The following is a 23,728-nucleotide window of genomic DNA, read 5'->3' as shown; positions in this document are numbered from 1 at the left end:
TTTTGGAGAAAAAGCCTATGTATGGAGTGATTCCTGTGTGTGGCGTCAACTAGTGTCTCTGGAGGGAATCCCTGCTTATGGAGTGATCACCTGTGTGAGGCGTACAATACTGTTTTGGAGAAAAAGCCTGTGTATGGAGTGATTCCTGTGTGTGGCGTCAACTACTGTCTCTGGAGGGAAACCCTGCTTATGGAGTGATCACCTGTGTGAGGCGTAAAATACTGTTTTGGAGAAAAAGCCTCTGTGTATGGAGAGATTCCTATGTGTGGCGTCAACTACTGTCTCTGGAGGGAAACCCTGTGTAAGGAGTGATCACCTGTGTGTGGCGTAAAATACTGTTTTGGAGAAAAAGCCTCTGTCTATGGAGAGATTCCTGTGTGTGGCGTGAACTACTGTCTCTGGAGGGAATCCCTGCTTATGGAGTGATCACCTGTGTGTGGCGTACAATACTGTTTTGGAGAAAAAGCCCCTGTGTGGCGCGATCCCTGTGTGTGGCGTAAAATTCTACATTTGCAGTTAAGCACTGTTTATAGAGTGTTCCTCTGTGTAGAGCGTGAAAAAGGGTGTCCGGAGGGAAACCCTAGCAAATTCCTGTAATGAAATCTATGTGGCGTGAAATATTGTCTCTATAGGGAAACCCTGCGTATGGAATGATCCCTGCTGTGTGCCGTGAAATACTGTCTTTGGAGGGTAATTCACTGTGTATGGAGTGAAATCCTGTGTATGGAGTGATCAAGTCTGTGTAGCGTAAAATACTGTCTCTGAAGGAAAACCCTGTGTGTGGAGTGATCTTCTGTTTGTAGCGGGGAATACTGTCCCTGGAGGGAAATCCTGTGTGTGCAGTGATCAGAAGGGTATGGCGTAAAATACTGTCTCTGGGGAGAAATCCTCTGTATGGAGTGATCGTCTGTGTGTGGAGTGATCCACTGCGCGTGGCGTGGAACACAGCCTCGGGAGGAAATCTAGTAAATGAAGTGAAAATGAAGTGCATGGAGTGATCCCCTCTGTATGGAGTGATCCCCTGTACATGGAGTGATCCCCTGTACATGGAGTGATCCCCTCTGTATGGAGTGATACCCTGTGCATGAAGTGAAACCCTGTGTGTGACGAGAAATACTGCCTTTGGAATGAAACCGTGTGCGTGGACTGAAACCTTGCATATCGAGTGATCCCAAGCGAAATACTGTCTCAGGAGGGAAGCCCTGGGTTGGGAGAGTTTAATTGTGTGGGGCGTGAAATACTGTGTAGGGAAGCCCTGTCTCCGGAGTTGTGTATGTGTATGGAATGATCCCATGTGTATGACATGAAATGCTTTGTCTAGAGGGAAACCTTAAGTATGGAGTGAAACCATGTGTATTCAATGAAACCCTGTATAAGGAGTGATCCCCTGTGTGTGACGAGAAATACTGCCTATGGAGTGAAACCGTGTGCGTGGACTTAAACCTTGCATGTCGAGTGATCCCAAGCAAAATAATGTCTCAGGAGGGAAACCCTGGGTATGGAGTGATCGCCTCTGTGGGGGCGTGAAATAATCTCTCTGGAGGGAAATGCTACGTATGGAGTGATCGTCTGTGTGTGGGGTGAAATACAACTTTTGCAGGGAAACCCTGTGTATGAAGTAAAATCCCCTGTGTGGAGTGATCGCCTGTGTGTGGCGTGAAACACTGTCTATGGAGAGGAACCCTGTGTAAAAAGTAAAACCCTATCTATTGTGTGAACCCCGTGTGTGACGTGAATAACTGCCCCGGGAGAAAATCTAGTGGATAAAGTAAAATCCTGTGTATGAGTGATTCCCTGTGTATGAAGTGATCTCCTGTGTATAGAGTGATCTCTGTATATAGAGTGATCCCCTGTGTATGAGTGATTCCCTGTGTATGAAGTGATCTCATGTGTATAGAGTGATCTCTGTATATAGAGTGACCCCCGGTGTATTAAGTGATCTCCTGTGTATAGAGTGATCCCTGTGTATAGAGTGATCTCTGTATATAGAGTGATCTCCTGTGTATGAGTGATTCCCTGTGTATGAAGTGATCTCATTATATAGAGTGATTCCCTGTGTATTAAGTGATCTCCTGTGTATAGAGTGATCCCTGTGTATAGAGTGATCTCTGTATATAGAGTGATCCCCTGTGTATGAGTGATTAACTGTGTATGAAGTGATCTCCTGTGTATAGAGTGATCTCTGTATATAGAGTGATTCCCTGTGTATTAAGTGATCTCCTGTGTATAGAGTGATCTCTGTATATAGAGTGATCCCCTGTGTATGAGTGATCCCTGTGTATGAGTGATCTCTGTGTATGAGTGATTCCCTGTATATAGAGTGATCTCTGTATATAGAGTGATCCCCTGTGTATGAAGAGTGATCTCTGTATTTGGAGTGATCCCCTGCGCATGAGTGATTCAATGTGTATGAAGTGTTCACCTGTGTATAGAGTGATCTCTGTATATAGAGTGATCCCCCGTGTATGAGTGATCTCTGTGAATGAGTGATTTCCTGTGCATGAAGTGATCTCCTGTGTACAGAGAGATCTCTGTATATAGAGTGATCCCCTGTGTATGAATGATCTCTGTGTATGAGTGATTCCCTGTGTATAGAGTGATCCATTGCGCATGGAATGATTTCCTGTACAGTGAGTAGAGTGATCTATGTATATAGAGTGATCCCCTGTGTATGAGTGATCTCTGTGTATGAGTGTTTCCTTTTGTATAGAGTGATCTCTGTGTATACAGTGATCTCTGTATATAGAGTGATCCCCTATGCATGGAGTTATCCCCTGTGTATAGAGTGATCTCTGTGTATGAGTGATTCCCTGTGTATAGAGTGATCTCCTGTGTATAGAGTGATCTCTGTATATAGAGTGACCCCCGGTGTATGAAGTGATCCCCTGTGCATGAATAATTCCCTGTGTATGAAGTGATCTCCTGTGTATAAAGTGATCTCTGTATATAGAGTGATCCCTGTGTATAGAGTGATCCCTGTATATAGAGTGATCTCCTGTGTATAGAGTGATCTCTGTGTATAGAGTGATCTCTGTATATAAAGTCATCCCCTGTGCATGGAGTGATTCCCTGTATATTAAGTAATCTCCTGTGTATAGAGTGATATCTGTATATAGAGTGATCCCCTGTGCATGAGTGATTCCCTGTGTATTAAGTAATCTCCTGTGTATAGAGTGATCTCTGTATATAGAGTGATCCCCTGTGTATGAGTGATCTCTGCGTATGAGTGATTCCCTGTATATATAGTGATCTCTGTATATAGAGTGATCCCCTGTGTATGAAGTGATCTCCTGTGTATAGAGTGATCTCTGTATATGGAGTGATCCCCTGTGCATGAGTGATTCAATGTGTATGAAGTGATCTCCTGTGTATAGAGTGATCTCTGTATATAGAGTGATCACCCGTGTATATAGAGTGATCTCTGTGAATGAGTGATTTCCTGTGTATGAAGTGATCTCTTGTGTATAGAGTAATCTCTGTATATAGAGTGATCCCCTGTGTATAGAGTGATCTCTGTGTATAAAGTGATCCATTGTGCATGGAATGATTTCCTGTGTATAGAGTGATCTATGTATATAGTGATCCCCTGTGTATGAGTGATCTCTGTGTATGAGTGATTCCCTTTGTATAGAGTGATCTCTGTGTATAGAGTGATGTCTGTATATAGAGTGATCCCCTATGCTTGGAGTTATCCCTATGTATAGAGTGATCTCTGTGTATGAAGTGATCCCCTTTGCATGAATGATTCCCTGTGTATGAAGTGATCTCCTGTGTATAGAGTGATCTCTGTATATAGAGTGATCCCTTTGTATAGAGTGATCTCTGTGTATAGATTCATCCCCTGTGCATGGAGTGATTTCCTGTGTATAGAGTGATCTCTGTATATAAAGTTATCCCCTGTGTATTAGTGATCTCTGTACATGAGTAATTCCCTGCATTTAGAGTGATCTCCTGTGTATAGAGTGATCTCCAATGTATATAGTGATCTCTGTATATAGAGTGATCTCCTGTGTATAGAGTAATCTCTGTATATAGAGTGATCTCTGTACATAAAGTGGTCCCCTGTGCATAGAGTGATTTCCTGTGTATGGAGTGATCTCTGTATATAGAGTGATCCCCTGTGTATGGAGTGATCTCCCGTATATAGAGTGGTCTCTGTATATAGAATGATCCCCTGTGTATGGAGTGATCTCTGTATATAGAGTGATCTCTGTATATCAAGCGATCCGCTGTGTATGGCGTGATATCCTGTATATAGAGTGATCTCCTGTATATAGAGTGATCTCTGTATATAGAGTTACCCCCAGTGTACGAAGTGATCCCCTGTGCATGAATGATTCCCTGTGTATGAAGTGATCTCTGTATATAGAGTGATCTCTGTATATAGAGTGATCCCTTGTGTATGGAGTGATCTCTGTATATAGAGTGATCTCTGTAGATAAAGTGATCCCCTCTGCATGGTGTGATTTTCTGTGTATGGAGTAATCTCCTGTGTGGGGCGTGAAGTACCGTCTCTGGAGTGAAACCCTGTGTATAGAGTGATCTCTGTATATAGAGTGACCCCCGGTGTATGGAGTGATTTCCTGTGTGTGTAGTAATCTCTTGTCTGGGGCGTGAGATACCGCCTCTGGAGTGAAACCCAGTGTATGGAGTTAAACCATGTGATCTCCAGTGTGGGGCGTGAAATACTGTCTCTGGAGTGAAACCCAGTGTATGGAGTTAAACCATGTGTATGAAGTGATCCCGTGTGTGTGGCGTGATCTCCAGTGTGGGGCGTGAAATACTGTCTCTGGAGTGAAACCCAGTGTATGGAGTTAAACCATGTGTATGAAGTGATCCCGTGTGTGTGGCGTGATCTCCAGTGTGGGGCGTGAAATACTGTCTCTGGAGTGAAACCCAGTGTATGGAGTGATCCCGTATGTGTTGAATGATCCTATCTATGTGGCGTAAAATACTGTCTCTGGAGTGAAACCGAGTGTATAAAGTCATCCCCTGTGTATGGTGTGAAAAAATGTCTCTGGAGTAAAGCCCTGTGCATTGTCTGATCCGCTGTATATGGCGTGATCCGCTGTGTGTGGCGTAAAATACTGTCCCTGGAGTGAAATCTTGTGCAGAAAGTGATAAAATCTTTTTGTGTGAAACACTGTCCCTAGAGGGAAATCCTGTGTATGGAGTGAAAACCTTTATATGGACTGATCTCCTGTGTATGGCGTGAAATACTGTCTCTGGAGGGAAATGATGGGTATAGAGAGATTACATGTGTGAGGCGTAAAATACTGTGCAGGGAAGCCTAGTCTCCGGATTGAAACCCAATGTATGGAGTGATCCCCTGGGTGTGGAATGATTCAATCTGTGTGGCGTAAAATACTGTCTCAGGAGGGAAACCCCGTGTACGGAGTGATCCACTGTGTATGGCGTGAAACACTGTCTCTGGAGTGAAATCGTGTGCGTGGAGTATATGGAGTGATCAGGGTGTGGGGGGTGAAATACGGTCCCTGGAGGGAAATCCTGTGTATGGAGTGATCGTGTGTGTATGGCGTGAAATACTGTCCCTGGAGGGAAATCCTGTGTATGGAGTTAAAAACTTCACATGGAGTGATCCTCTATGTATGGCACGAAATACTGTTTCTAGAGGGAAACACTGGATATGGAGAGATCACCTGTGTGTGTGTGGAAGGGGGGAGGGGGTGAAATACTGTGTAGGGAAGCCCGGTCCACGGAGTAAAAGCATGTGTATGGAAAGATCCCCTGTGTATGGTGTTAAATACTGTCTTTGTAGTGAAACCCTGTGTATAGAGCTACAGCCTGTGTGTGAAGCTTGTTTCTTGTTAGTGCTTCCAACAGGGTAGTATTATTACATTATTGTGGATGTATATCATTATGTAATAGGCGTAACACTATGGGTAGACTTGATCTATGCATGTTTCTAAGCATTGTATCGAGATGCCATAATGGAAAACACCTGCACCCAGCTGGAAACCAGGGTTGCCTGTGTTCTGTGGCCACCTGCCCTATGCGGCCACTTATTTCGCCTGCCTTAACTGGCCACATACAACAGGATTGACTCTACATGAATTTTCTTTTGTTCCTCTTCAGAAATATATGTGGAAACCATAGTATTTCGCCAGATGTCAGAAAATCGTATGTAAAGACACAGCAGAATTTCTCATGAAATAATGTTACATTGTGGGATTTTATTACACTTCGGAAGCTGAGAAGAGAGCATAGGATTTCTCAGGTTATGAATTTGTGAGCTACATCAACGAACAAGACCTTACTTACCTGAGCCCGGCCTACGTTTAATGTAATTCTATTTACAAAAATAAATTAGTGTAGAAGTGAATGAGCTTTGTCACATATTGGCCATAAAATGGACAATAACTACCCATAGTGTAACAGAAAGTAATGGTTACACTATAGGTAGCAATTGTCATCCATTATGTAATAATACTACATTTCTGGATTTTATTACACTTCAGGAAGTGAAGCTTTTGAATATTTGCTGTGGTATTTATCTGGCCTTCAGTGAAATTGTACAAAGCTCGCAGGACAAGAAGAGTACCATTCTCACCCCCCCCCCCCCCCACCCCCTCTCTTCATCTGGCTTCCATACTAAGCCCCGCTATCCGTACAATAAATGTAAGATTTCGATACACTTTATTCATTTTTTGTTGATACGAATGGACAATTACCGCGACTGCGGCAATATTTCACGCTTATCCGGGTGACTCTTTTCATCATTCACTAATTGATGCCAATGATTGCTTTACAAACCATGATCAACCCTCCATAACTCTTGTTTTACCTGTACACAAAGCAAATTTAATTCTTGTTTTATGTTCTAGTCGTACACAAGTTTTTTAAGCCTACCTTTTTTTCGAAAACAAAATCTTTACAAAACAGTCAAATGTGCCTTGGCAGAAACTGACAAAAGCACATCAGCAATCTGCATTAAAATGTTCAAAGTTGCCAAATTTATGTATGTATTTATCGATTTGATTGGTGTTTGACGCCGTACTCAAGAGTCTTCTAATTATACAATAGCGGCCAGAAATATAGTGGCAGGAAACCGGAGAGAGCCCGGGGAAACCCACGACCAACTGCAGGTTACAGACATACGTTCTTATAGGAAGCCGCATGAACTGGTGTTGAACTCACACCAGACAGCATTGGTGCAAGGCACCGGGCTGTTATGCTGCAGTAACACGTTACACACTAGGTCACAGAAGTTTCTTGTATTTGGAAAAAAATCGCTTCTAAAATGAACACAAAATTTAAAAAAAATTATACTACATGTATTTGTAGTCAAGGATTTGTATTCGAAGATCATTGTCATGACTGTATTACCTGTAAAAACTTTACGTCCTGGGAAGATATTAAGTTCTTACACGACCCCTGTGACATTTTTATGCCATCGATTTGCATGTCTAGGGCTTTGGTCCATGCACCACATTCAACACTCCAGCTGGAATGCCTCATTCTTACAGCCGCCTCAGAGTTTGCCTTCCAGTTGTTCAAAGTCGTCAGAGCTGTTGTGTATGAGGTCTCTATTGACTTTAAATGAACATCTTGATTTTCCTGTCAACAATAAACCCAAGTTGATATCCTCACTTCCGGTACTGCTCGAGTTAGCAGTAGGATGGTAATTGCTCAAGTTTATGGCTTAGAAACTACCAAGTAAGCAGCAACGTATACACGCAGCATTTACTATTTTCGGTGGCCTTTGAGGTCAGTCCGCCACACAGGACAGTCCACCACACAGGACAACCTGCCACACAGGACTGTCCGCCACACAGGACAGCCCGCCACATGGGACAGTCCGCCACTGAGGCCAGTCCGCCGCTGAGGACAGTCCGCCGCTGAGGACAGTCCGCCACACTGGACAGGCCGACATTCAGGACAGGCCGCCACAGAGGGAAAACGGCCAAACGGGACAATCCGCCACACAGGACCATCCGCCTCACAGGTGACTCCGCCACTAATGTCAGTCCGCCACACAAGACCGTTCGCCACACAGGACAGTCCACCGCTGAGGGCAAACTGCCATCCAGTCCGCCACACAAGACAGTCCACCCCACAGCACCGTCCGCCACCCAGGAAAGCTCGAAACTGAGGCCAGTCCGCTGCTGAGGAAAGTCCGCCACAAAGGACAGTCCGCCACACGGAACAGTCTGCCACAGAAGGCAGCCCACCACTGAGGGCAGCCCATCACTGAAAAGCCCGCCACCGAGAACAGCCCGCCACGGAGGACAACCCCCCAAGGTAGTCAGCCCGTCTCTGAGGAGTCCGCCTTCAGTGGCAGTGGGTGGCGATGGGCGGAGGACGGTGGAGTTGAGGTGACCAATGCATTTTCCATGGTTACAGCAACTCGGTAACTGTACTCGTAACTCGTACATTTACACATAAATACAAACGCAATGAGATTCAAATTATCATAAAATTACACCCAAACACACGCGAAATAGTTATCATGTTCAGACTGCCAATGATAAAATGAACACAACGCAACAACAAAGCAACATTGAGTTGTCAACCAGCATTTACTCTTTATAACTTTTAAAATTTTCCAAAACTACTTATTATTTTTCTATTTTGAATACCACAACACGACCCATGATATTTGTATCTTATTTTGAGAACAAAAATACAAACCTTGATAATTTGACACAGTTCTCCACATCTCGCCAAACCCTTTTCTACTGACTCCATGACTATTTTCAGTTGGCCAGCTTTGTCCTCAAATGTCGCCTATATAATAAAAAAAATTCCCAATATAGTATACACACATATACCGGCTACTAATAAATGTACATATGGTATTATACGTGGGCGAGTGAGTTTTGGCCTTTAAGTTAAGGGATTTGCTTTCCATTCGCCATGTCAACGTCACATCCAATCAGTCCCATTCTCCAATACAGGATTTTCAAGATTTCCCAAATCTATTGTTCCGGAACCTATAGCAGTCAACAGCCGTTCTTTTGTACAGTCTTACTTGAGGTGTACTATACACAGATTGCCTTCCACCACAAGAATCATGTGGAAAACACAGTTTCCTCCACTCACAGAATCGTATAAATGGTAACACGAGATACAACACTGGGGGCCAGATCGTGATAGCTTAAAGGATTACAGAAAAAATCTTATTTTTCAACATTAAATTAAATTGGCCACCGGTTGGCTAGAGAGACCGTCTTAATTTCTGATGTGTATTTTGTCTAAGGGAAAAATGAAGAAATTGTCCCCAGTATTAGAAATTAAATCAGGAGATGATAACAGATATTATTATGATAGGGGACCATATGTCCGTGAAGCTGTCAATCACATTGGTCTTCAGAAATATTTCTGGAATATACTCTATACAACCGAACATGCACGCTCACATAGAATAAATTTCTGCTAGATTATCTAACCACTTCCAAGTGGAAGACTGTGTTGGGCACTTTCTAACAAAGAGAGTAAAATCAAAACAGCGTTGACCGCTGTCCCATATACCTCAGTCAAGGTTTTATTCTGACAGTTCATGTAAATACATAAATAGGAGCAATTTACACGCCCCCTGGCATGTGGCGAAGCACCATGGCGAAGCTTATTTATCCTTCAGCAACGGTTAATGGAGCATGATCTACTTTCTTAGAAAATTAGTACGAAAATATGGATGATTTCTAGAATCTGAAAATAAGCCTTTTTCCTCTCAGTCATCGCATTTGAAAAAAGAGACAAGTGGAAGCGTAGAATTTACATCTGTTTATCTTTTACCTTATTTTCTTCTACCGCTGTCTCCAAGTCCAGACAGCTGTGTTCAAGATGATCTCCAAGGCAACCAGGACAGATCACGTCCTTGCAAGGTACACAGTAAATGGACAGAAACTGACTGTGCTTGTCACACTCTGACTTGTAATCTGACTCAGATTTTGTGTCCAAAATTTCCGATTCCTCTACAGAGCTCTGGGCTAAGATCTCGTTTACAGGTTTGACCGTGTGCCGCTTGAACGGTCCCTTCATAGGATGCATTGTTGTAAGACATTGCTGACAGAAAAACCCGTCGCAATTAGAACAGAACATGGCGGCCGGTGACATGCTGGTCTCCTCACACATTGAGCACATTGGGGTGTCTTCTGTTAGTTTGTCTTGTTGTCCGAAGTCCTCCACCTTTCCACACAATTCGGTGTTGACTGGGAGAGCATTTACATCCTCGTCCGTCAAAACAGTGGGTGAGCGACACACAGGGCAGTTGATCTGTCGGCCACTGGATTCAATAACAGAGGGGTTGTTCTTATCTGTAAACAGTCTCAGGCATTCTCGACAGAAACTATGGTGGCACGGTAGAGAAACCGGCTCCCGAAAAATATCCACACAGATGGAGCAAGTCAGCTCCTCTTCCACTGCTTGCATGGATTTAGCCATTCTTCTGCGAGTGTTCTATGGAAAAAAGAGTTTATGGTATATTAGTGTCAGCATGAGAACAGAGCTTTACGTGAAATCAGTAGTGCCACTACACAAGGGGAAAAAAATTGCCTTATCGACTAGAACACGAAGAAGACGACATAAGGGAAAAAGATCTAGCAAATGCTCCAAACAGGAGACTAGTGAGAAAGAATTTAACAAAAACACTTTGTACATTCGATATTACAAGGCCTCGGGAAGTACTTTTCCTATCATCAAGAGAAGTGGCAACTGTAAATGGGTGGACTACAATCACGGCATACGCAGCGGCTTTATGTCAGAAGTTTGTTTTTTAGCGACACCGTGGGTCCTAACCAAAGGTTGTCACCTGGTTGAAAAGGTTCTCACGTGTGTAAAAATGTTCTCACCTGTGTGAAAAGGTTGTCACGTGGGTGAAAAGGTTCTCACCTGTCTGAGAAGATTCTCACCTGGGTGCATACTCATGCTATACCCGAGGCCTTCTTCTGGTTCAAAGAAGGCCCTTGGAATAGAGCGTGGATCATGCAAATCTTGTGACAATAAATATATGATCACACTTCTACTCCTGGCTGCGTCAAGCCTGTTTGTGTAACTTTACTATATCTGGCATGCATCTCTGCTTAAATAGCCTTTCTCTGCAATCTGGACTTTTGCATCCAGGTGAGAACTTTAATATGCAGACCAGAATGTTTTCACCCACATTAAAGCACTTTTCACTCAGGTGAAATAGCCACCGCAAGTTCCTCCAACCATGCAAACGCACGAGTGGAAAATTCTGAGCATGGCGTTAAAGAGCAATCAAATAAATACACACAAATCAAAAAGATCAATAAATGTGTTATTAGCGCACATTCTGCAAGTGGAGATAGCCGATACTATACACTCCGACTATTTACCAGACATTGTTACCTTAGGACTGAAGATGTAGGTCAACATACGCGTCACTTATAACTGGTTAACTACGCGTACAAGATTCTTATTCCACGGGATGGTTTCTAACACAAAATCGATGGTTTCTACTGTGTTATGCTGCGTGCAAGTATAGTTGGTACTAAGGTACATACGACTTGACATTTAGATTTTCTAAAGCCTACCTGCTGACAGACCAATGGGGCGGGCGGTTGACAGCTTGGTTTTACTGGGGCACTTGTAGGCCTATACAACAGTACAGGAGTGACATACCGGGCTATTTAATTGGTCTACCTCTTGTAACATATCATATAAATGTATTCACACAGGTAAACTACACACTTGTACAAAACTCATTCCATCAGATTAATGTTTTTCTCTTTAACGAACATGGACACGCCCAGTTCTTACCTTTACAGATACAATCTCTTCTACGTCACAGCTCGCTAAATCGCCGTCGACTGAAAGCGAAAATATTGTCATCTAGAAAGTTCAAGCGATCTTTGTAAGGGAGACAAACCATTGGGTTATTTCCCCTTCATTCATTAACATTCATGTAGTTTCACACTGCTTTGTTAAGACCACTTTCTACCCAGCATTATGTGATGTCCAGTTGAGAATATGAAAGTAAATACAGTGCAAAATATCAGCAGGGAATACCGTCAGTGAATTCTAACTGGGACTATTTTAATTTTGGCATTAAGCGTGGTACATGTAGAACATTTATACAAAATGATATTAAAACGTGTAATTGTACTTTTGTGACACAAAGCTCTTCTTATAGTTTGTACACAATTTCTATCCCTGGTGTGACAGCCGCTAAACACGTTAATATGACCATGCGCGCAGGTGTGGTTACCTGGGCATTTCCTTACAGCCATACAGTAAACCATATGACGCTGTGTTATTGCTACATTTTCACTGCATGCGCACAGCAACAATAATACCGTGTTAGAGACGACTAAGTCTATGTAAATGTCAAGTCATTAAGACAGGAGGAAGTACTGCATATCCACAACTAATCCATTTTAGTAGGTCATTATCTGGAGAGAATTTTATATCCGAACATTCAGCCTTATATAACCGCCATTGGCATGTGGACCGGCAAAACAGACTGAACGTTTCCAAGACCACTTGACAAATGCGTTTGCAGGTTCAAATCCACCTGGCGATATCCACCTGATACACAGCGGCTTTATGTCAGCAGTTTCGCCTTTAGCAATGCGGTGGTTCCTCCCTACAGGTTGTCGCCTATGTGAAAAAGGTTTTCACCTGGTTGAGGAGGTTCTCACCTGGGTGAAAAGGTTCTCACCTAGGTGAAAAGTTTTTCTTCCAGGAGGATATTTTAGCTATACCCGACTCCTTGTTCTGGTTCAAAGAAGTTCAAGGCCCATGGAATAGAGCGCGGATCATGCAGATCTTGGGACAATAGACATATGCTCACACTTGCACTCCTGGGTGTGTCAAGCCCGTTTGTGTGTAACCTTACTAAAATTAGTGTGTATCTGTGGTTAAAATACCGTATCTCTGCCATCTGGACTTTTGCAACCAGATGAGAACTTAATCATGAAGGCAAGAATTTTTTCACCCAAATGAAAACACTTTTCATTCAGGTGAAACAGCCACCGTAGTTTTTTCCAACCATGCTAACGCACGAGTGGAAAACTCTGAGCATGGCGTTAAAGAACAATCAAATCAATAATCACAAGCCAAACAGATAAAAAAATATGTTATTAGCGCACATTCTGCAAGTGGAGATAGCCGATACTATAAACTCCAACTATATACCAGACATTGTTACCTTAGGACTGAAGATGTAGGTCAACATACGCGTCACTTATAACTGGTTAACTACGCGTACAAGATTCTTATTGCACGGGATGGTTTCTAACACAAAATCGATGGTTTTACTGTGTTGTGCTGCGTGCAAGTATAGTTGGTACTAAGGTACATACGACTTGACATTTAGATTTTCTAAAGCCTACCTGCTGACAGACCAGTGGGGCAGGCGGTTGACAGTTTGGTTGTACCAGGGCACTTGTAGGCTTATACAACAGTAGAGGAGTGACAGATCGGGTTATTCAATTGGTCTATCTATTCTACCTAAGATATCATATAAATGTATTCACACAGGTAAACTACACACTTGTACAGAACTCATACCATCAGCTTAATGTTTTTCTCTTTAACGAAAATGGACACGCCCAGTTCTTACCTTTACAGGTACAATCTCTTCTCTACGTCACAGCTCGCTAAATCGCCGTCGACTGAAAACGAAAATATTGTCATCTAGGAAGTTCAAGCGATCTTTGTAAGGGAGACGAGCCATTGGGTTATTTCCCCTTCATTCATTAACATTCACGTAGTTTCACACTGCTTTGTTAGGACCACTTTCTATCCGGCAATATGTTATGTCCAGAGAAGAACATGACAGCAAATACAGTGCAAAATATCAGCAGGGAATACCGTCAGTGAATTCTAACTGGGACTATTTTGATTTTGGTACTAAGCGTGGTACATGTAGAACATTTATACAAAATGATATAGAAACGTGTAATTGTACTTTTGTGACACAAAGCTCTTCTTTTAGTTTGTACAGATTTTCTATCCCTGGTGTGACAGCCGGTAAACAGGTTATTACGAACATGCGCACAGTCGTGGTTACCTGGACATTTCCTTACAGCCATACGGTAAACCATAACATATATGACGCTGTGTTATTGATACATGTTTGCTACATCAGCACAGCAACAATGACACCATGTCAGAGTCTATGCAAATGTCCAGTCTTTAAGACAGGAGGAAGTACTGCATATCAACAACTAATTCATTTTTACTCTCTCCATCTGGAGAGAGAAAATCCGAACATTCAGCCTTATATAACGGCCATTGGCATGTGGACCGGCAGAACAGACTGAACATTTCCAAGACCACTTGACAAATGTGTTTGCAGGTTCAAATCCACCTGGCGCCGATTCGCAGCTGATTTATGTCAATAGTTTCGCCTTTAGCGATGCCGTGGCTTCTCCCCACAGGTTGTCACCTATGTGAAAATGTTTTCACCTGGTGGAGGAGGTTCTCACCACCGTGAAAATGTTTTCACCTACGTAAAAAGGTTCTCATCTAAGTGAAAGTTTCTTTTCCGGGTGGACACTTTCGCTAAACCCGATTGTTCTGGTTCAAAGAAGTTCAAGGCCCTTGGAACAGAGCGTGGATCAAGCAAATCTTGTGACAATAGACATATGATGATGCACTCCTGGCTGCGTCAAAGCCGTTTGTGTAACGTTACTATAGTCAGCATGTATCTGTGGTTAAAATGCCTTTCTCTGCAATCTGGACTCTTTCATCCAGGTGAGAACTTTCTCATGGAGGTAAGGATGTTTTCACCCAGATGAAAACACTTTTCACTCAGGTGAAACAGCCACCGTAGTTTTTTCCAACCATGCTAACGCACGAGTGGAAAGCTCTGAGCATGGCGTTAAATAGCAAATAAATAAACACAAACCAAAAAGATCAATAAATATGTTATTAGCGCACATTCTGCAAGTGGAGATTGCCGATACTATACACTCCGGCTATATACCAGACATTGTTACCTCAGGACTAAAGATGTAGGTCAACATAGGCGTCACTTATAACTGGTTAACTACGTGTACAAGGTTCTAACTTCACGGCATGGTTTTTAACACATAATCGATGGTTTCTACTGTGTTGTGCTGCATTTAAGTATAGCTAGTACTATAGCTGGTACTAAGGTACAAACGACTTGGATTTTCTAAGGCCTACCTGCTGACAGACCAGTGGGGCAGGCGGTTGACAGTTTGGTTTCACCAGGGCACTTGTAGGCTTATACAACAGTAGAGGAGTGACAGATCGGGTTATTCAATTGGTCTATCTATTCTACCTAAGATATCATATAAATGTATTCACACAGGTAAACTACACACTTGTACAAAACTCATACCATCAGCTTAATGTTTTTCTCTTTAACGAACATGGACACGCCCAGTTCTTACCTTTACAGATACAATCTCTTCTCTACGTCACAGCTCGCTAAATCGCCGTCGACTGAAAACGAAAATATTGTCATTCAGGAAGTTTAAGCGTTCTTTGTAAGGGAGACGAGCCATTGGGTTATTTCCCCTTCATTCATTAACATTCATGTAGTTTCACACTGCTTTGTTAGGACCACTTTCTATCCAGCAATATGTTACGTCCAGTGGAGAATATGACAGCAAATACAGTGCAAAATATCAGCAGGGAATACCGTCAGTGAACTCTAACTGGAACTTTTTTGATTTTGGCATTAAGCGTGGTACATGCAGAACATTTATACAAAACGATATAGAAACGTGTAATTGTACTTTTGTGACACAAAGCTCTTCTTATAGTTTGCACAGATTTTCATCACTGCATTTTTATTCCTAATTGTACTTAGTTCATGTCACTATGGGGCGTGTATGTTGCTACTTTTAACCATATGAATTAGTAAAACTCTAAACGAATAAGCACGGTAACGAATAAATTCATATTGACGATCTCAATATTTCGAGTTTAAATAAGTCATCCTTAGGAGAATTGTGCCATGTGAGGCTCGGTTTAGTTAAAGAGAACAGAAAGGCAGAATTGATGAACTGATTATTGCGTAGTGTATGATATGACATAACAGGCAGACTCCTCTGGGCATGACTTGTCAGTAAATTGTCAGTTAAAGGATTAGTGTCCAGATTTAACTCCTGGTCCTAATTATATAAAGGGTATAACCTGTTTAAACAGTATGTTAACCGAGAGGCCTTCTGAGAAACGTAATAATGGCTTGAATAATAAATCCACCATAAACAATATATCTACTGCGCTTTCCAATCGTCATTTTTTGGCCAACCTGAGCATAGCTTACCTGTATAAGCTTGAAAATGAAATCAATTTGAACCCATATTGGATGACGTTGACGTTCCGGTTTATGACACTGACATCTCTGACCAGACTTCAGACTTTGTCCAGGCATTTCCACCAACACGGAAAATACGGTCTGGTAGGCTTTACACGCAGTTTTATCCTGTGCTACACTATACGTGCCCTGCGTTTATCTTTAGATTTAATATTTATTTACTATTCTTTATTTCTGCCCTCTTTCCAATAAATATCGTTCTATTCCCAGAGGGATTCTAAATTCACACCCATATGCGATGACAACTACCTATGCATGTTATTGTGGGCACTCTATGCATTAGGGGTCGAAAGCCGTATACAATAAGAATACATGCATGATGTGGACGTCGGCGTTAGTTTACAGAGATTTCTTATCTATCAGCTTTTAGTTCGGTCAATAGCATTTTATAACCACTCTGTGCAGGTGTTGTTGTGGAAACCTTTGGAGTTAAGCGGTACACATCTCGTAGCTTTCAGCTTTAAAATGGCGAGATCGGGTATGGCTGTTTTTGATGGGTACAAAATTCTTCCGTCATTTGCTGTAAAGCCACCCCTTCCTGAGGCCCAAATCGCCTGGAAACTTGAAAAAAAACTAATTCCAGGGTTCTTCGATGACCTGTTTGTACAATCGTATGCAGAAGAGCAAAGCACTTCGTGGAGAAATTCGATATGCTTGTTGTCATCCTTGCTGTTTGTAACATGACACCAAATAGCGAAGCGCTGACAGATCGTAAAGGTTGGACTTTCGTGTTGGCGAAAAAAATGGACAAAACCAACCTCATTATCTAGTGATTTTAAGTGCCATTGTTCCCTCCTTTTTCAATATATTTTGGCATTCAATTTAACAATAAATCCAGTGGTAGCTAATTGTGAATACATGATGAATCGGCACACCAATGGTTATATACCTAATATATATATATATATATATATATATATATATATATATATATATATATATATATATATATATATATATATATATATATGCGTCATTACCAAAACTCTTTATGACAGGCATTAAAAGGAATGATGTGTATATATGTAAATAGCAGTTCTAAACAAGTAAAATTGAAGCGTTGCAATACAAAAGACGTCTACGTCAACAGTTGAAGTTCTTTTGAGACCACAACCCAGTGGTGCAGTGCACTGCAGCCGTCATTGAAATATCATGCCGAACCGAAAATCGCATTATACTGACACCTGGCCAACCAGTTCCTTGCTCTAGCCTCTGAGTGCTCACCCCCAAATGAGGCAACAACAAGTACCATTTTAAAGTCTTTGGGATGACCAGACCCGACTAACGTAAACTACGTTCTTTCCATTAGGCCACCGAAGTGATCCTTGTCTTGGTGATAAGGGGTGTTTAAGTTTGTATTACTTAAAAGACAAGACCTGCGAATTATGACTGAATTTCGCTTGGTTCCATCTCGGTTCCGTAACATAAGACTCACGCCCAGTTAAGTCAGTTTTAATATAAGAGATTAATGGATTAATTCATTACTACTGTCAGTTAAGTCAGTTTTAATATAAGAGATTAATGGATTAATTCATTACTATCAGCACACCGTTTGACGATAAGGCAGAGTTATAGTGTAGATTTACTTGTACTTTCGGGTCCGTCCATCGTGGGGATGTATAATGTACCCTCAGTTGATTAATTGTTGATCATATAAACCTGCATAAATTCATATCTTCCTCACAGTGGTTTTGATCTGTACATACAAGTTACAGGCCTGTGCAGTGTAATGTTCCATGATTACTGATTATTTTACAAGAAAGTGTATGCTGACAGTAATGTTATATTCTTACTCCTTACATGTAACAAAAGTGTCACTTCCGGTTTGGAATTTAGTTAATTATTCCTTTATATTAAAACTGATTTAAATGGATGTAGGTCTAAAACAACTGAAACCAAGTCGAAATTCGTTGGTCTTGTCCTTTAGGCATATACCTGAACAGTCAGAGTACACGTAGGGTTCTAGCTGCATGGTTTAAACTGACAAAGGATTTCACCGATTGCCAACTATCACAATGTCGTCGCTGTTTTCTTTTCACTATTAATTCTTATTTATGTAATTATTTCGCCAAGGTTCTATAAACGTGTGGGTTCCTAATTTACATCCTCCGCCAAGGCTCTCTGAAGGTGGGTTTCACATTTTCATTTCATTCTCTGCCACGGCTCTATGATCGTATGAGTTTCGCTTATACATCCTCCGCAAAGGTTCTACAAATGTGTGAAGGCCTCCGTGGCTCAGTTGGGTAGCGCGCATGCTTACCCAGGAGTCTCTCACCAATGCGGTCTCTGTGAGTTCAAGTCCAGATCATGCTGGCTTCCTCTCCGGCCGTATGTGGGAAGGTCTGACAGCAACCTGCGGATGATCGTGGGTTTCCCCCGGGTTCTGCCCGGTTTCCGTCCACCATAATGCTGGCCGCAGTCGTATAAGTGAAATATTCTTGAGTACGGCGTAAAACACCAATCAAAAAAAAAATCTATGAAGGTGTGAGTTTCACTTTTATATCATTCGTTAGGATTCCATGAAGATGTGAGTTTCACTTTACATTCTCCGCCAAGGTTCAATCAAGATGTGAATTTCACTCTTACGCCCTCCACCAAGGTTCCATAAAAATGTGGGTTGCACCCTCCGCCAAGGTTCTATGAAGGTTGGGGGCTCACTTATTTATTTATTTATTTATTTATTTGATTGATTGATTTATGTTTGACGTTATGCTTACGGAAATTTTATTTGTATCACGGTGCCTAGCCTTATGGTGGTAGCATTTTACTGAGGCGCCGTCATTAGCTGGGCTTGAACTCACAGCGACCGCATTAGTGGGTCGTTCTGCTCCGCTAGCACGCTACCACTAGTCGACGAAAGCCACCTTTAACGAATCAAGATGCATTTATATTCATACAGCAGCAGACGAAAGGAAATGTCTAGGTAACTACGAGTGCGCGCATGCTTACAATGACCTGTTTAACACCAGTTACACTAGCGACAGAAATTGTGTACAAACTATAAGAACAGTTTTGTGTAACGGAAGTACAATTACACGTTTCAATCATTTTTATGAATGTGGTACATGTAACACGCTTAATACCTAAACCAAAACAGTCACATACAGAATTCACTGAGGTTATTCCTTGCTGATATTTTGCGACACAAAAATTACAGTTTAACTATGACTAACTGAGCAATTTCTCTTTCCAAATCATTAATGACATATCACATGTCATCGTACACTGATGTTGGTTTAATATGTCACACGTGAACACCTCGTGATCCTCTGAAATAAACAGCTCTGGGTGCATGGCATTAATAAGACATTAATATATACTCATATATCTAGGCAGGGGAAAAACCGACAAGATAACAAGATAATAGAGCAAGTCCCAAAACTCATTATTATCGCTTTACCTGAAACGCAGTATAAGACTTAATTATAACTAGGTACTTGATCAGAATCTAGTAGCTACATCGTGATGAATATGTCACTGAGAACTCCAGGTAGCGTCAGAGAGGTACCAGTTACAAGACAAGCAGAAGCCGATTTTCCTGTGGTAAACTCAACAAATGGCACCAGTGGATCAGAGAGATTTTAACCTTTGACTGTGAACATCATCTGCTTACTATCATGGTCTAGAACTGCCAGTGATCTGTAATCACAGCTCAAAAACAGACCGAGGTGTTGAGGTCCTGTGTGAGGTCTGTCTTGTATATAGCTGGGTGTGACATCACCACCACAGTCACTATAACACCTGTCCTTACAATTGCAGTACTTCATCACATGTACATGAGAATGTCTTGCAGAAACCAGCGGATGGTCGAGGGTTTACTTCAAGCTTTGCCCAGTTTCATCCCACGTGGCACATAAGTCAAATATTCTTGAGTATGTCGTAAAACTCCAGTTAAAAGAAATCAAATAAATCAAAACTTTGTTGTCACCAGACAAGTAAACCTAAATTTTGCATCTAAAAATACCTTCAGGACTGGTATCATTCAAATCAGACCATGAAACGGAGTTGGTTTACACTAATTTGGTTAAGGGCTTCACTAGTGCTTTCCAAAATGATATTTATTTATGACTGCTGTTTTAAGGCATACTCACAAATATTTTACATATACGACGCCGGCCAGCATCATGGTGGGAGGAAACCGTGCACAGCCCGTGGGAAACCCACGACCACGCCGTCCGGAGGTGTCTCTCAGGAATTCCCAAGTCTGGCCGGAGATTAAGCCAGCATGTCCCGAACTTGCGCTGAGAGCCACCACTGATATTTATGAATTTTCCATTTCTCAAAGGCTTCCAATTATTTTCAGTATTATCCTCAGAGAAAGTATTGATAAACAACAATTCTCTACATATACTTTTTTTAAAGATTTGTGTTACACTTATAGACGACAAGCGTGTAGGTTTAGTTTTCCTATTTGTCTTGCTGTTGCTTAATTATGGATAATTTAGTCACATCTCTAGTTAAGAAGTGTGAAAAACGTATGGAAAATACAGGAGCAGGTAAAGATTGATTATATCATATGAAAAATCGCCTTAAAACTGAACAGTGCAAAGTCATATAATATTAGCCCGTACTCTGTCTAAGTGTAACAATTACACATAGGCACAGTTTTTATTTACCTGTAAAAACTCCACCTCAGGACAAGATAATAACTTTTGACACGACCGTTGTGTTGACTGCGTTTCCCCCAACTGCATTCCCAGGTCTTTATTACTGGCTGCACATTCCAAAGTGAGTGCTTGGGGTTTAATGTCGTACTTAACAAGTTTTCAGTCATATGACGACGAAGGGGTCCCTAGAGTGCATGTTATGTGCCTCCTTGTTGCAAGACGGATTTCCATCGCTCTTTTATCTAGTGTTGCTTCACTCGGGGGCCTTACCGAAGGAAAGTAAGCCGCCCCTCCCGAGCCCTTAAACTGATGCTTGAATTTCTTTTTCTGACAGCCTCAAGGGAATTTTTTTCCAGGAGTTTAAACTGTCCATGGCTTCAGCGTATGTTCTCTCTATTTCTAATGTATAAAAGTTTTGATTCATGTAACAAAGAGAAACATCATCTGTGTATTCATGTTTTGTCTATAGTTTTGTGTTCAACAAGTGCTCGAATTCAAATCACAGTAGACAGACTGTGGCTTTAAGTTAGGAGGGTTGTCATGCACCTAGTAAAGTGGTTTGTATCTGCATTTTCCTGGTTTAATGCACTTATATACCCATTCAGCGTCAAATAGAATAGGGGCCTATTGGCGCGCTAGCGCAGCGTAGTGACCCAGAAGCCTCTCACCAATGCGGTCGCTGTGAGTTCAAGACCAGCCTATGCTGGCTTCCTCTCCGGCCGTACGTGGGAAGGCCTACCAGCAACCTGCGGATGCTCGTGGGTTTCCCCTGGGTTCTGCCCGTTTTCCATCCACCATAATGCTGGCCGCCTTCGTATAAGTGAAATATTCTTGAGTACGGCGTAAAACAACAATCAAAAAAAAAATCAAATAGAATATAAATGTGTTGTCTCCGAGTTAAATAAAGGCTGTTTCTGGTGTGTGATACATGTAATGCGAGAGAAGCCCAGAACACATGTAACAGATTAGATACATTCATTTTTTTATTCATCGGGCGTTATTACACCAGCCATCAATGAAGTGAACAATCGCAAGGCGAATTCTCAAAACGCCGTTTGACACAAACCGCCAAAGAATTAAGAAGGTATGTATAAAGTACGAACTTTATGACGAAATCATGCAAAAATTAGCGGTCTACAGTTTTCAGAGATATTGGGAAGACACAAGGAACGTTTTAGGGGAATAAATGAAAGGCAATTTCACTTTAACCACGGATTTATTTTTACTGCTCGGGGAAACAACACTATTGGCTTGAAAAAGCAATACAGAGTAAGGGATTAAAAGTAGAACAACTGCATACATGATATGCCCATCTTTCAATGTTATTTGTTGCAATATAGCATTTTTAAGAGTATAGAAAACTTGCTGCATCTCTTAAAGGATAGAATATATGCAGCATTTCCAAAAACAATAGGATGTTTCACTAAAAGGGAGGATCATTGGTGGGTTATGGCCAACATTCTTGTGCCCATTCAGACAACAGTTGGAGAATGGCATTTTTGCCATTTTCTTTACGGAGTCACAGTTTTATGGTGCAACACACAATGCAACAAGGAATGATTTTTTAAATAAGTGAGAAAATCGAAATGAAAATGTAATTACAACTCGTCACTGGAACACAATAAACATACAAGATAATATGGATTGCCCATTCTACAGTCAATACGATAGCATGCGCATGACACAGAGTTGAGACCACAGCAGGCATGACGAGGTGGTCATCCAGTTATAATGGTATACGAAACTATACGTCACTTACATGTACGTAAGAATACCTTTGTTTCTCTGATCTACGCCATTCAACTACGCCACTGTCACTGGCTGCAGTAAGCTATCGACAGCAGTCTTTAGGAGCTATGATATACGACTTTGCTTAATCAGCAGAGTCAAGAAAGAGTCAAGCAAGTTTTCCAACGAGCCAAATCAGGCTAGAATATAACCAGATACGTTCCATGACTGGTGATCCGATCTGGTCATATGACTCAGTTTTCTGAGTTGAATTAGCTCAATTGTATAACTCTTGAGTCATTTGAACCAAACTTTTCTCTCACCGTACATTCTTTGAAGTCCACTTGTCCTCCACCCAAAACGCATACCAACCTGTGAGTCAAGCGTGGAAATTTGATACGGATTTACGAGATATTGGTGGTTTACCTAAATCACTCAGATCAAGTCAATGTCCTTAGCGGCTAATCGGGTTAAAGGCCAGTTCACTTTACACTTAGCACTGACCATGAAACGAAGAGATAGCCCTGTATTCAGCTAAGTGTCTGGTGACTAAGCAACCTGTCTGATCATGTAGCGAGGCAGTACTAAAGACATTGCTACAGAGGCACAATGCAACAGAAATATTGTTGAAAGCGACATTTAACTAATCAAACAAGCAGTCCAGTAAAGACTAGATCAGTCCTTAATTGCTTCTGGCCAAGAACTCGATTGCAGGGCTTAATACTTAATATTGCTTTGCTACCCCGGTGTCTGAAATTATTGTTTTGTTAGACTGGGTGGTTGGATAAAATTGCTAACATGGAGGTACTTCTGCCATAGAGAGGTTTAATTATTTAATGTGATCAAAATAATGTTTAAAGGGTAAGGAGATTTATGAGAGAGGATGAATGACATTTTGGTGGATACCGGGTTAAGACGACCCATGAGAAATCCACATTAAACCCATACTCCAGTGTAAATTGGAGGTCACACATACGGGGAGGTAAGCTCCGTGACGGGGAGAAGTTCGTTCCCTCCGGCACAGCGACGCATCTAGCTGAAAAATGGCTCGACTGGCAGTCGCATCAGCTCGGGGTACCCATCCGCCACGGGCTCAACCACACGGAGAAACGGA

At 41.8% G+C, this 23,728-nt stretch overlaps 1 protein-coding gene across 1 annotated transcript in view; it reads right to left on the bottom strand.

The window, feature by feature from the left end:
- LOC135480881 (E3 ubiquitin-protein ligase Midline-1-like) overlaps positions 1 to 10,404 on the bottom strand; it is a 47,905-nt gene extending 37,501 nt beyond the window's left edge. Inside the window, exons 1-3 of the mRNA XM_064760811.1 lie at positions 9,757 to 10,404; positions 8,653 to 8,748; positions 7,348 to 7,578 (exon numbers count right to left, since the gene is read on the bottom strand). Coding sequence (XP_064616881.1) covers positions 7,348 to 7,578; positions 8,653 to 8,748; positions 9,757 to 10,404 — 975 coding nt within the window. The remainder of the gene's footprint in view (positions 1 to 7,347; positions 7,579 to 8,652; positions 8,749 to 9,756) is intronic.
- Positions 10,405 to 23,728: the final 13,324 nt, after the last annotated feature.

The sequence above is a fragment of the Liolophura sinensis genome, chromosome 13 (genome assembly GCF_032854445.1).
Source record: "Liolophura sinensis isolate JHLJ2023 chromosome 13, CUHK_Ljap_v2, whole genome shotgun sequence".
NCBI lineage: Eukaryota > Metazoa > Mollusca > Polyplacophora > Chitonida > Chitonidae > Liolophura > Liolophura sinensis.
This window is presented reverse-complemented; position numbering and strand designations above follow the sequence as displayed.